The 15,300-nt window shown below is 43.5% G+C and overlaps 1 protein-coding gene across 2 annotated transcripts in view; it reads left to right on the top strand.

The window, feature by feature from the left end:
• LOC121579285 (sodium/calcium exchanger 2-like) overlaps nt 1–12,927 on the top strand; it is a 32,581-nt gene extending 19,654 nt beyond the window's left edge. Inside the window, exons 9-13 of one of the 2 annotated variants that reach the window (XM_041893750.2) lie at nt 5,245–5,262; nt 5,507–5,619; nt 6,785–6,887; nt 10,474–10,740; nt 11,004–12,927. In XM_041893750.2, the coding sequence (XP_041749684.1) occupies nt 5,245–5,262; nt 5,507–5,619; nt 6,785–6,887; nt 10,474–10,740; nt 11,004–11,380 (878 nt within the window). In that variant the 3' untranslated portion in view covers nt 11,381–12,927. The remainder of the gene's footprint in view (nt 1–5,244; nt 5,263–5,506; nt 5,620–6,784; nt 6,888–10,473; nt 10,741–11,003) is intronic. The other variant, XM_041893751.2, reaches the window with a different exon arrangement.
• Nucleotides 12,928–15,300: the final 2,373 nt, after the last annotated feature.

The raw sequence follows: 15,300 nt of genomic DNA on the forward strand, positions 1-15,300 counted from the left end.
AAAAGCAAGGGCTAAAACCGGGTCCAGAAAGCAGCAAGTGGATAAAAGCTCAGAGTGATATAAATCAAGGATAAAAGCTTGCTGTGAGAAATGTTTATAATTTATCTTAGAGATTATACAGGGATCAGAGTGTTTCAGCCTGGTATCTCTAATACAAGCAATAGAGCAGTGGTCACTGATATCATTTGAAAAAACCCCTCTGGCTGTGTATTTATGGGGGGTGTTTGTTAGAATAATGTCTAGTAGAGTAGATTTTACTGGATTCTTAAAGTTGGGACGGGTTGGTTTAGTTATCAGCTGAGTTAGATTTAGCTCAGTACAAATATATTTTAATTTATCGGATACTGGTGAAAGCCAATCCAGGTTAAAATATCCCAAAATCAGTAATTCAGAGTTTGCATAATTAGACAGTATATCAGATAATTTGCATAGAGTACAAGGAGGAGCTGAGGGGGGGCGATATACCCCTGCTAGAGTTAAATGAGCATTATTACCAAGTACCACATTTAAAACTAGACATTCATATTGCTTTAATGCACGCCACCACTGACATATTGTCGGTTCTGACCAGCACAAGCCGGCTAGAGAAAAGCAGGGGGAAGCGCCTGAGTGCCAGGTACACCGTTAAGAGCTCTGGGTAATTGATATGCAGTGCGTTTCGTACCAGTGTCCATAACCCCCAACCTTCGTACAGGCTCAACCTACAGTACAGCTGCATGCTATCCAATCGTAGCAGTAGAAACAAACCTATAGCCCGCCCTTTTTTTCATTGGCACCAATTGAGGCATTCGCACACAGCGTCTCTGGACTAGTTTGATTGACATAACATGAGACAAAGAACGAGAGATACATTGTCGCCAATGTTATGTTGAAAGAACAAGACTTGTTCGTCATAAACAGCTTGGGTTTTTTCCAACTCAAACATCCTCACATTATTTAGCTAACGTTAGCATTACAAACACACCTGTCATCAAAGATACTACTCTTCTTCTTCTATGGTATAATGACGTTTGCAACAATTGGATGTGCATTCCGCCACCTACTGTGCGGATGGATATTAAGGATCCCAAAAAGGAAAATTTAATTGGGTAAAAATAACTAAAATAATATACAAACTACCAACAACAAACAAATAATTACTAAACAAAATCAACCTGCTTTTCTGTAAAAACAACAATTATAATCAGGTCCCTACACAGGCTCAGAAGACTCCTGTGAGGGCGAGACATTTCCCAGCGACAATAGTCCTTAGCAATGCTTCTGCCGTAAAGTCTTTGAGCCCCAAAAACATCTCGGCTGCAGATATAATGATATCCAGCTTCTTGGTCTTCTTAGACACTTGTGCTGTACAATGAATCACTGTGGCTATAAATGCCACAAAATCCACCTTCTTCAGATCACTCGATTGACTTAAAACACTAGCAACTGACACCTCAACCTCCTTCACCCTAACAGGGCACTCAAGGAAGTCCAGAGTATGATCCCCACCACAGTTGCAACATTTTCCATTCACAGATTCTTCAAGACCATACTTCTCCCGTCTACAAATGTGACACGTGACCATATAATACCTACCTGTAATACCTACATGTTTCAAGCAGACCACCATAGTCCCTGTGCCCAAGAATGCGAAGGTAACCTGCCTAAATGACTACCGCCCCATAGCACTCACTTCAGTAGCCATGAAGTGCTTTGAAAGGCTGGTCATGGCTCACATCAACACCACCATCCCGGAAACCCTAGACCCACTCCAATTTGCATACCACCCAAACAGATCCACAGATTACACAATCTCAACGCACTCCACACTGCCCTTTCCCACCTGGACAAAAGGAACACCTATGTGAAAATGCTGTTCATTGACTACAGCTCAGCGTTCAACACCATAGTTTCCACAAAGCTCATCACTAAGCTAAGGACCCTGGGACTAAACACCTCCCTCTGCAACTGGATCCTGGACTTCCTGACGGCCGCCCCCAGGTGGTAAGGGTAGGCAACAACACATCTGCCACACTGATCCTCAACACTTGGGCCCCTCAGGGGTGTGTGCTTAGTCCCCTCCTGTACTCCCTGTTCACCCACGACTGCGTGGCCAAGCACGACTCCAACACCATCATTAAGTTTGCTGACAACATAACAGTGGTAGGCCTGATCACCGACAATGATGAGACAGCCTATAGGGAGGAGGTCAGAGACCTGGCAGTGTGGTGCCAGGACAACAACCTCTCCCTCAACGTGAGCAAGACAAAAGAGATGATCGTGGACTACAGAGCTGTAGTGGAGCGGGTCGAGAGTTTCAAGTTCCTTGGTGTCCATATGACCAACAAACTATCATGGTCCAAACACACCAAGAAAGTTGTGAAGAGGGCACGACAATGCCTTTTCCCCCTCAGGAGACTGAAAAGATTTGGCATAGGTCCTCAGATCCTCAAAACGTTATACAGCTGCACCATCGAGAGCATCCTGACCGGTTGCATCACCGCCTGGTATGGCAACGGTTCGGCATCCGACCATAAGGCGCTACAGAGGGTAGTGCGTACGGCCCAGTACATCACTGGGGCCAAGCTTCCTGCCATCCAGGACGCCCCCTTTGTTTTTACACTGCTGCTACTCGCTGTTTATTATCTATGCATAGTCACTTTACCCCTACCTACACTTTACCCCTACCTACATGTACAAATATACTCAACTAACCTGTACCCCCGCACATTGACTTGGTACTGGTACCCCCTGTATATAGCCTCATTATTGTTATTTTATTGTGTTACTTTTTTTCAATATACATTTTTTTACTGTAGTTTATTTAGTAAATATTTTCTGAAAACTGCATTGTTGGTTAAGGGCTTGTAAGTAAGCATTTCACGGTAAGGTCTACACCTGTTGTATTCGGTGCATGTGACAAATAACATTTGATTTGATATCCTTTACAATTCCCACACTATAATGGTTTGGACACAGATGCTCTCACCGCATACCTCACATATCCTAGCTTCATATATTCAGGTAGAGTCTCCTCAAACAACAATAATATCGATAGGCTTTTCTCCTTCCTTCCATTTACCATACGGGTCAGGCGACGTGCACTCCTAGGATCTTCTGACCAAGGTACTCATCTATATCCAACGAGACTCCAGCTATAACTCCTTTGGCAGGTGCCCTGCTCCAAAGATCAATAGATGTTACTTCTGACGTGGACAATTTTGCTAGATCCAGTGCACACTTCTTCTGTTCTTCATCGACACAATAAACCAAAACAAGGCCGCTTCTAGTCACATTGATTGAATCCACCTTTCCCATTGCTTTCTTCATTCTTCGATATTACAAATGGATTTCCCAAATGAATCTCCTTGTCCAAAAAACGAAGTCCAATAAGAAATGCATTATTGGACCGGTCCTTGTCTTCTATTAAAGCTTTTGCTCGGTTTGTTCCATTCTTTGATTTCACTAGTTTCGATTTATTGTCACAGTTCACTTGCCGCACTTTCAGATTCAAGCACAGTCAAAGATACTACTCTAGAGAAGAGGAAATTCATAACACTCGGAGCTTGGGATTCTTGACCAATCACGTTCACGGTGTCATGCTGCGTCACGCAGTTGGTACAGTGGCTGTTTGGGATATCACACCCACATCAAACCACACCCCCAAAACAGCTCTCGCTCATGGCTTCTTGCATTTTTAATCAGCAGGCTAAAATACTAGGCCAAATCAATGAGTTCAGCCCATAAGAACAGTGGTTAACAATAAGTGACAAGAGTTGTGGAACAGGGAGAGTAAGGGAAGATACCTGTATAAGATCCAGGAAAAGGTGGGAGCAGGTAGGAAATAGTAGTCACAAGGCTGAGACTGGGACATACAAGGCTAAATAGTACATTGAAAGTGGTGGGGAAACATCCGACTGGGAGGTGTGATCATTGTCAGGAGGAGATGGGAACATGTTCTATTTGTGCCAGAAATATGTGAGAGAAAGGAAGCGATTGTTAATAGATTTGAGGAGTAATGGGGTTGAAGAGCCAGGATTAAGTGAACTGCTGGGGAAATGTTCAGGGGATGTAGTATTTAATTATGTATTTCCTTTCCTTAGGGAGACAAGATTATTGGGTAGGATTTAGACCTTCACTGTCTCTGGTCCACACTCCAGTCCAGTTGGTGGCAGTAATGCACCTTAAAGTTGGTTGCCAACCACCATATAAAATCCACAGAAGAAGAAGAAGAATGAGTTCAGCCCATCTTTAAAGGGAGAATGTAGTGAGGCTGGGAGATGTGCCAAAGATTTTAAACTATACTGACAAGATAAGGGACTTGCCATGGGAATCGTTGTCCATGAAGTCAGAGGAAAGGCTGGAACTCTTAGCCAATAAGATGCCAGAGAGGTTTGTCACTAGGCAGAACAAGACTGTGTATGTGCACAGTAGGCACGTCTCTGATATAAAGTTGTTTTTCTCAAATTCGGCGATATTGTTACATCTAGCTTTGCTGTAGAAGAATGCACGTCTGCACGGTTTCACATTGTAAATCACTCTGACGTTTAATGACATGTGCCACTCATTCTGACAACCATTCATATATAAAGCAGCACACTGTCGTAAACCATAACAAATGCACAATACGACGGACAGTACATAACAGTGATGTCAAGCTCGTTCACTCATACCAGTACCAAAGTAACAACGTAAGCATTATGCACCTCTTAGTCAATCAAACAGGCCTCACATAGTGAATGAGCTTTTTTTTTATGTTGACCGAGCTCCAGCCTCTCCCATGGCCTCCCATTGAAAAAAGCACCACCACATTTGTTTTCACATGGATGGAAGTCAAGCCTATTCCTCTTTGGATGTGCTCACTGGACTATTGCATTTAGTAGCAGAGGGAGAAGCAGGAATATATATGTATTTTTTATTTGTTGTCGGTTAATTTGTATTGATTCTGTCCTCACTGCATGGTTGCTTTCAGAATGCTCATTGTGATCTGATAAATCTGTCATTCATTTATTGTTTGTACATTGTGCAAAGTATATGTCTCTCAGTTGATCAAATCATTGCATGTGTACTGTGTATTAAGGTGGGTCACTTCTGTCTTTTGTCGACTGCTGCTATTTTGACAAGGCCTCTCTTGCAAAATACATTTGATTTCAAGACTAACCTGAATAAATAAAGGTTCAATACAAAAATCACTTTAGCTTGATTAGCATGATAAGTAATCACATCTCAAAATCACAAATTAATTGTTTTCTCTTCCTATTGCAGCTCTGCTGCTCAACCAGGGTAAGATCTCATAAGTTTTGCACACAATTGAAAGGCCCACTGTGATTTTTACAGACGTTTTTGAACATTACAATTATATATACCCATTGATTCTTTAACAATATCGCTTATAAAAGCATAATGAGCTTAGTTCAACTGTCTAACCCCATCATAACTACAAAATATGTATTTGTTTAACTCCATTTATAATAGTCCCATCATGTATTGTAGTAAGATAACTTTCCCCTTTCCTCTCCCCTTTTAGGGAACCCTACTCCAGAAGTGGAGGACGCCAGGCGTATCTCAGAGATGGGGAAGCCCATTCTAGGGGAGCACAGCAGGCTAGAGGTCATCATAGAGGAGTCCTACAAGTTTAAGGTGTGTGTGTGTACGCATGCGTGCGTGCATGCATGTGTCTGTGTCATATATACAGTGTGTGCGTCCGTGTCTGTATGTGTGTTGTGTTATGTTTGATTAACCCCTCCCACTGTGGCATCCTCTCACCCAACAGATCCGACAGGGAATGACTCCAAATGGGATACTATACCCGGTATTGTAGCCACTAGCACGTAGTGTTCTCTGGGATTGATTAGACAGGATTGAGGTGTCTCTTTACTGAGAGCCTCTCGAACTGGATGATCTCTACTTCCTACTACACTTTCTCATCTTTCAGAATAGAGCAGTGCTGGGCCTCCCGAGTGGCGCAGCGGTCTAAGGCACTGCAGTGCTTGAGGCGTCACTACAGATCCGGGTTCGATCCCGGCCTGTGTTGCAGCCAGCCGCGACCGGGAGAGCCATGAGGCGACAAACAATTGGCCCAGCGTCGTCCGGGTTAGGGGAGGGTTTGGCCTGCCGGGATTTCCTTGTCCCATCGCGCTCTAGCGACTCCTGTGGCGGGGCGGGCGCATGCACGCTGACACGGTCGCCAGTTGTACGGTGTTTCCTCTGACAGATTGGTGCAGCTGGCTTCCGGGTTAAGCGAGCAGTATGTCAAGAAGTGGTAAAAAACTAACAAAATTAAACATAAAATTAAATAAAGCAGTGCTGTTGCTCAACCTAGTTTTGCCCCCTCCCAGCCATTACATATTTGGTCTATTCCACCACCAGAACACCTGATTCAACTTATCAAGGGCATGGTGATTAGATGACTAGTTTAATCAAGTGAGCTAGTTCTAAAAACGTGTGGAATCGCTGGGGTAATCTCTCGGTGGGGCTGTCCGAGGACCAGGTCGACAAACACTGGAATAGAAACAGTGTATTGTGATGTAGATAGAATGTACAGTATATCAAAGCCAAGAAACCTTTTCACACAAACTGTCCTGTACGTGACGAGACAGGACATTTATGTAATGTAATGATGCTACCCTTCTACCCTCATGTCTATCCTGACTTCAGTTTTGATAAGAACAGAAGTCATGAAACGGAATGTGTGTGACATTTTATGAGTTTGTGCTTCAGAGCATGCCGTGTCAGCTTTTATCGGCTGCTTTTGTAGTTGAATACTTGCCCACTCTCATTGCTAATCTTTTTTGTGTTTTGATAGAGCACCGTGGACAAACTCTTGAAGGACACCAATCTGGCCGTGGTGATTGGAACTCATTCCTGGAGAGAACAGTTCATTGAGGCGGTCACTGTCAGTTCAGGAGGTCAGACATACAGTGAGGGAAAAAGGTATTTGATCCCCTGCTGATTTTGTACGTTTGCCCACTGACAAAGAAATGATCAGTGTATAATTGTAATGGTAGGTTTATTTGAACAGTGAGAGACAGAATAACAACAAAAAAATCCAGAAAAACGCAAGTCAAAAATGTTATAAATTGATTTGCATTTTAATGAGGGAAATAAGTATTTGACCCCCTCTCAATCAGAAAGATTTCTGGCTCCCAGGTGTCTTTTATACAGGTAACGAGCTGAGATTAGGAGCACACTCTTAAAGGGAGTGCTCCTAATCTCAGCTTGTTACCTGTATAAAAGACACCTGTCCACAGAAGCAATCAATCAATCAGATTCCAAACTCTCCAACATGGCCAAGACCAAAGAGCTCTCCAAGGATGTCAGGGACAAGATTGTAGACCTACACAAGGCTGGAATGGGCTACAAGACCATCGCTAAGCAGCTTGGTGAGAAGGTGACAACCGTTGGTGCGATTATTCGCAAATGGAAGAAACACAAAATAACTGTCAATCTCCCTCGGCCTGGGGCTCCATGCAAGATCTCACCTCGTGGAGTTGCAATGATCATGAGAATGGTGAGGAATCAGCCCAGGATCTTGGGAGGATCTTGTCAATGATCTCAAGGCAGTTGGGTCCATAGTCACCAAGAAAACAATTGGTAACACACTACGCCGTGAAGGACTGAAATCCTGCAGCGCCCGCAAGGTCCACCTGCTCAAGAAAGCACATATACAGGGCCGTCTGAAGTTTGCCAATAATAATAATAATATGCCATTTAGCAAACGCTTTTATCCAAAGCGACTTACAGTCATGTGTGCATACATTTTTACATATGGGTGGTCCCGGGGATCGAACCCACTACCCTGGCGTTACAAGCGCCATGCTCTTCCAATTGAGCTACAGAGGACCACTGAACATCTGAATGATTCAGGGGAGAACTGGGTGAAAGTGTTGTGGTCAGATGAGACCAAAATCGAGCTCTTTGGCATCAACTCAACTCGCCGTGTTTGGAGGAGGAGGAATGCTGCCTATGACCCCAAGAACACCATCCCCACCGTCAAACATGGAGGTGGAAACATTATGCTTTGGGGGTGTTTTTCTGCTAAGGGGACAGGACAACTTCACCGCATCAAAGGGACGATGGACAGGGCCATGTACCGTCAAATCTTGGGTGAGAACCTCCTTCCCTCAGCCAGGGCATTGAAAATGGGTCGTGAATGGGTATTCCAGCATGACAATGACCCAAAACACACGGCCAAGGCAACAAAGGAGTGGCTCAAGAAGAAGCACATTAAGGTCCTGGAGTGGCCTAGCCAGTCTCCAGACCTTAATCCCATAGAAAATATGTGGAGGGAGCTGAAGGTTCGAGTTGCCAAACGTCAGCCTCGAAACCTTAATGACTTGGAGAAGATCAGCAAAGAGGAGTGGAACAAAATCCCTCCTGAGATGTGTGCAAACCTGGTGGCCAAGTACAAGAAACGTCTGACCTCTGTGATTGCCAACAAGGGTTTTGCCACCAAGTACTAAGTCATGTTTTGCAGAGGGGTCAAATACTTATTTCCCTCATTTAAAATGCAAATCAATTTATAACATTTTTGACATGCGTTTTTCTGGATTTCTTTGTTGTTATTCTGTCTCTCACTGTTCAAATAAACCTACCAATTATAGACTGATCATGTCTTTGTCAGTGGGCAAACGTACAAAATCAGCAGGGAATCAAATACTTTTTTCCCTCACTGTAACCTGTGTTTAGACTGGTACTGTACATTACATAAGTTTGGACACCTACTCATTCCAGGGTTTTTCTTTCTTTTTACTATTTTCTACATTGTAGAATAATAGTGAAGACATCAACACTATGAAATAACACATATGGAATCATGTAGTTACCAAAAAAGTGTTAAACAAATCAATATATAGTTTATATTTGAGATTCTTCAAAGTAGACACCCTTTGCCTTGATGACAGCTTTGCACACTCTTGGCATTCTTTCAACCAGCTTCATAAGGAATGCTTTTCCAACAGTCTTGAAGGAGTTCCCACATATGCTGAGCACTTGTTGGCTGCTTTTCCTTCACTCTGCGGTCCAACTCATCCCAAACCATCTCAATTGGGTTAAGGTCGGGTGATTGTGGAGGCCAGGTCATCTGATGCAGCACTCCATTACTCTCCTTGGTCAAATAGCCCTTACACAGCCTGGAGGTGTGTTTTGGGTCATTGTCCTGTTGAAAAACAAATGGTAGTCCCACTAAGCACAAACCAGATGGGATGGCGTATCGCTGCAGAATGCTGTGGTAGCCATGCTGGTTAAGTGTGCCTTGAATTCTAAATAAATCACAGACAGTGTCACCAGCAAAGCACCCCCACACCATCACACCTCCTCCTCCATGCTTCACGGTGAGAACCACACATGCAGATATCATCCGTTCACCTACTCTGCGTCTCACAAAGACACGGCGGTTGGATCCAAAAATCTCATATTTGGACTCATCAGACCAAAGGACAGATTTCCACCGGTCTAATGTCCATTGCTCGTGTTTCTTGGCCCAAGCAATTCACTTCTTCTTATTGGTGTCCTTTAGTAGTGGTTTCTTTGCAGCAATTTGACCATGAAGGCCTGTTTTCACGCACTCTCCTCTGAACAGTTGATGTTGAGATGTTTCTGTTACTTGAACTCTGTGAAGCATTTATTTGGGCTGCAATCTGTGGTGCAGTTAACTGTAATGAATGTATCCTCTGCAGCAGAGGTAACTCTGGGTCTTCCTTTCCTGTGTCGGTCCTCATGCGAGCGAGTTTCATCATAGCATTTGATGGTTTTTGCGACTGCACTTAAAGAAACTTTCAAAGTTCTTGAAATCTTCCGGATTGACTGACATTCATGTCTTAAAGTAATGATGGACTGTCGTTTCTCTTTGCTTATTTGAGCTGTTCTTGCCATAATATGGACTTGGTCTTTTACCAAATAGGGCTATCTTCTGTATACCACGCCTACCTTGTCACAACACAACTGATTGGCTTAAACGCATTAAGAAGGAAATAAATTCCACATATTAACTTTTAACAAGGCACACCTGTTAATTGAAATACATTCCAGGTTACTACCTCATGAAGCTGGTTGAGAGAATGCCAAGAGTGTGCAAAGCTGTCATCAAGGCAAAGGTTGGCTACTTTGAAGAATCTCAAATCTCAAATATATTTTGATTTGTTTAACACTTTTTTGGTTACTACATGATTCCATATATGTTATTTCATAGTTTTGATGTCTTCACTATTATTCTACAATGTAGAAAATAGTAAAAATAAAGAAAAACCCTTGAATGAGTACGTGTGTCCAAACTTTTGACTGGTACTGTGTATAATTCACATATGTACTGATACATATATATAATGTGTATATGATACAGTATATCGTGTGTGTGTGCTTGCGTGTTTGTTTGTCTGTACGGTTTGTTTGTATCATGGTTTGGTCTTTTCTCCGGCAAATGTATGCTAATCGATAAATACTAAATGCTCATCGATAAACGCTGTTTGTCACTGTCTACCTGCCTTGTTTTGCCAGGTGACGAGGAAGATGGAGTAGAGCGGCGACTGCCCAACTGCTTTGACTACTTCATGCACATTGTGACGGTATTCTGGAAGATTCTATTTGCCTGTGTGCCGCCTACCGAGTATTGGAACGGCTGGGCCTGCTTTGTGGTGTCCATCATTGTCATCGGTTTACTAACCATCGTCATCGGGGACCTGGCCTCCCACTTCGGCTGCACCGTGGGCCTCAAAGACAGTGTCACTGCTGTGGTGTTTGTGGCTCTGGGCACCTCCATCCCTGGTGAGTGTGTGTGTGTTGGGTTGGAGGTGTGTGTGTGTGTGTGTGTGTGTGATTGAGTGTCTGCTTTAAGTTACTTTATCTTCAATCCAAGCTAGCTATTTACCCTAAACCTAACTCTTGAACTAACTCTCACGTATTTGATTTGATTTTAACTATAACCCAAAACCATACCTCCCTACCTCTATTTAAACCTCTCCCAGCCTTAGTCATCCTAGTCCTAACCTTATTTTCAACCCATCCCCATATTCAACCTCTTTCCATAGACACCTTTGCCAGTAAAGTCGCTGCCACCCAGGACCAGTATGCCGACGCGTCGGTGGGCAACGTGACAGGTAGCAATGCGGTCAACGTTTTCCTGGGCATCGGGGTGGCGTGGTCCATCGCTGCCATCTACTGGGAGACCAAAGGTCAAGCTTTCCGCGTGGACCCCGGCTCCCTGGCCTTCTCGGTCACGCTCTTCACCATCTTCGCCTTCATCAACATGGGGGTGCTGATGCTCCGCCGCCGGCCGTCTGTAGGGGGTGAGCTGGGGGGCCCCAAGGTCACCAAAGTGCTCACCACCCTGTTCTTCTTTGGCCTCTGGTTCATCTACATCCTCTTTTCCAGCCTGGAGGCCTACTGCCATGTAAAGGGCTTCTGAGGGAGCACAGGGCTAGATGGGTAGATTGAGAAACTCACACATGCACACACACACATGTGCATACATGCTTTCACGCACACATGCACACACACGTGTGAGCACACCACACACACACATACATCATCATCATCATCATTGCCACTGCAGCGACACATCTTCGACATCTAGCAGAAGTTCCGCTACCAGGAGTAATGATGCAAATGTCTATCTTCTATACTCACTGCCACTGCTCACAGAGAGAATGTCACACACTCTCTCTCTCACACACACACAATTTAGTGTGTCGAAGGAAATGTAGAAGGAAAAGCTGGTTATTAGTAGAGGAATGTGGTGGTGATGGACTATGTGATGATCACAATCACAGGATGTTATATGCCTGGTATAAATAGTGGAGGGGACACAGTGCAAAGACACTCTTTAAAATAGGCAGATCAGGTTAAAAGAAAAGACATGGATAGAGTCTGGACGGAGTGTGAAGTCTGGATCTTGACACCACTGGAGACCACATCGACATGATTCTGGTCTGGGACTGTCTAGGCCTCAGCTCCTGAGGTCTGGGTATATTTTTACAGTTTTGGACCAGGCCATGATCTTTGGTAGTCTCTCAACTCATGTGGTCAAGATCTTTCACTGAATACCATCTCTTGTCAGAGTTAATTTGGCCAAGTAGCTCTGGTCCATCGTGCAATGACAACGAGTTACCTCTACAGAGGCAACTCGTTGTTGTCATCACGCGATGGACCAGAGCTAGTGGCCAAGTAGGACTAACACAACACTGAGGGGGCACCTTGTTCTGCTTGCCTTGCCGGCGGCAAAGTATCAGCACCCCAATGTTAATTCCCTAATGTGGGAGCCGGGTAGGAATGCAATGGCTAACACTTAGGAGGACCCATTGGGCAAACTGTTTGAAATTATGTAATTTCAACCAGTGTTGCCCACTGGGGAAGATGCCTTATTTGACTGTAAGGTCAAATAAGAGTCTTGGTCTGAGTCTAGGTCTTCATCTTGCTGCTTATGGCCTACCTACCTTAGTTGAACGAGGGCATCTACGGAGGCTGACCCAGATAAACTTGATGAACAGAACAATGTAAACTACACTTGGCAGAAAAGCATCTCCCTTTCTCCCGTATTGTCCTGTATGGCTCAATGGATACAGCTGCCTCCAACACCCACAACAACCTCTTCCCCAGCTTTTGTATTATACATTTCTCTTGGAAACAGTTGTATCTCTATTCTCTATTATGTCATCATGTGGCAAGAGGCAAAATGCTAATATAATGCACCTATCCTCTTTATTTTGGGCTCACCCCAGTCTTCATAGCAACAACAACCAAAGACTATGGGCTCAATGCTGTTTAGTAGCATGCTGTTGCATGCTGTTGAAAATGCTGAGAAGCTGCTGTGACATTAAATACTGTAAATTATAGAGAAATAACTGAGTATCTGCCATTTAGTGACAATGTGACAGAGATAATTTATCCAACTCAAAACGAGTAGTCTTATCAACCATTTATTCATGAATTCTGTCAATAAATGTATGTATATGACATTGTCATTTATTTCAAGTTGTAACAATTACATTGAAAATGTATCACAGTTCTCAGTCTCTGTTTGATCAATCTCAAATTTTATTGTAGTATTGTAATGAAGGCCTAAGGAAGTATCTGCTGGAGCTAGCTCAATATTGGACTAAAGGAGCGTAACATTACTCCTTAGTCCAAGGACCTTTCATATTCTGTTTAAAGGGTGAATTGGCTCTGGAAGCCAAAACAGCCAAATACTCCATCTAAACGTGAATTGATTCTCAATTACGGTACAGTCCTAGAAACATAAATCCCTCTACTTTCATATCACATCAAAATAATTTCACAAATACAAAATACACGCTGTTTTAATCCGTTTTTAAACAATTTTTAACACAGTTGCAGCTGACAGTATTTTTCAGTGACAACATGTTTGTGGTGTCTGTCTTCCGTTTATATACAGGTGTTCGGAGAATCAGATACAGTGCCTTCGGAAATTATTCAGACCCCTTTACTTTCTCCACATTTTGTTATGTTACAGCCTTATTCTAAAATGGATTAAATATGTATTTTTTCTCAACATTCTACACATAATAAATACCCCATAATGACGAAGCGAAAACAGGTTTTTAGAAATTCAGAAAATTCAGGTGCATCCTGTTTCCATTGATCATCCTTGAGATGTTTCTACAACTTTATTGGAGTCCACCTGTGGTAAATTCAATTGATTGGACATGATTTGGAAAGGCACACACCTGTCTATATAAGGTCCCACAGTTGACAGATCTGGGGAAGGGTACCAAAACATTTCTGCAGCATTGAAGGTCCCCAATAACACAGTGGCCTCCATCATTCTTAAATGGAAGAAGTTTGGAACAACCAAGACTCTTCCTAGAGCTGGCCGCCCGGCCAAACTGAACAATCGGGGACTAAGGGCCTGGGTCAGGGAGGTGACCAAGAACCCGATGGTCACTCTGACAGAGCTCCAGAGTTCCTCTGTGGAGATGGGAGAACCTTCCAGAAGGACAACAATCTCTGCAGCACTCCACCAATCAGGCCTTTATGGTAGAGTGGCCAGACGGAAGCCATTCCTCAGTAAAAGGCACATGACAGCCCGCTTGGAGTTTGCCAAAAGGCACCTAAAGACTCTCAGACCATGAGAAAAGATTCTCTGGTCTGATGAAACCAAGATTGAACTCTATGGCATGAATGCCAAGCATCACGTCTGGAGGAAACCTGGCACCATCCCTACGGTGAAGCATGGTTGTGGCAGCATCATGCTGTAGGGATGTTTTTCAGCGGCAGGGACTAGGAGACTAGTCAGGATCGAGTCAAAGATGAACGGAGCAAAGTACAGAGAGATCCTTGATGAAAACCTGCTCCAGAGCACTCAGGACTTCAGACTGGGGTGAAGGTTCACCTTCCAACAGGACAACGACCCTAAGCACACAGCCAAGACAACGCAGGAGTGGCTTCGGGACAAGTCTCTGAATGTCCTTTAGTGGCCCAGCCAGAGCCCGGACTTGAACCCAATCTAACATCTCTGGAGAGACCTGAAAATAGCTGTGGAGCAACGCTCTGCATCCAACCTGACAGAGCTTGAGAGGATCTGCAGAGAAGAATGGGAGAAAGGCTGTAACGTAACAAAATGTGGAAAAAGTCAAGGGGTCTGAATACTTTCCGAAGGCACTGTAGCTATTTAGCACAGGTAGTCCACACCAATGTTCCCTCTAAACTGCGTGCGTGCGCGGGACTGCCACGTATAAGAAATATCAGCCCGCACCGAGAAGCACGAGATTGAACTTCACTCAACTTTCTAGAGTTTTCCCCCTTAATCAATGTTTCCCTTTACTGTGGGAATCGTGATCGAATAAACGCAATATTAACCATCAATGCAACATACCGAAACAAAACCAACTATGCAAGAATTAGTATGTAAAACAAATTATGCAAGAGATTTTGTTGGAGGCAGAATGCATCGGAGTAGGATTCTATTTCATTGACATGCACGGTATGGGAATAATAATGCATTGTATTTTGTAAAGTGGTTTCTTGCATCAAATAACACAACATTTTCAGTCACCTCCTTGTCTGAAGGACAAGAGGATAAACAGGTTAATGTCAAGCCCTGCATGTTTTTTTTTCAAAAGTCTCATGGAATGTAGGCCTACATTAAATATTATTATATTTTTATTATTATTATATTATTATTATTATTATTATAAATATTATAAACACCACACATTGGCTGCTTCTGTAAGCTGAATGATAGAACAGCTATTTTCATGTTAAAATGTTATGGGATGCATTTTCTCCATTGTTTTTGATGGTAGGCCACTCTGGTAGGCCACTCTGGTAGGCCTACATTATGATCAAATAACCACAGTAGCCTATTTG

This window comes from Coregonus clupeaformis, chromosome 13 (genome assembly GCF_020615455.1).
Source record: "Coregonus clupeaformis isolate EN_2021a chromosome 13, ASM2061545v1, whole genome shotgun sequence".
NCBI lineage: Eukaryota > Metazoa > Chordata > Actinopteri > Salmoniformes > Salmonidae > Coregonus > Coregonus clupeaformis.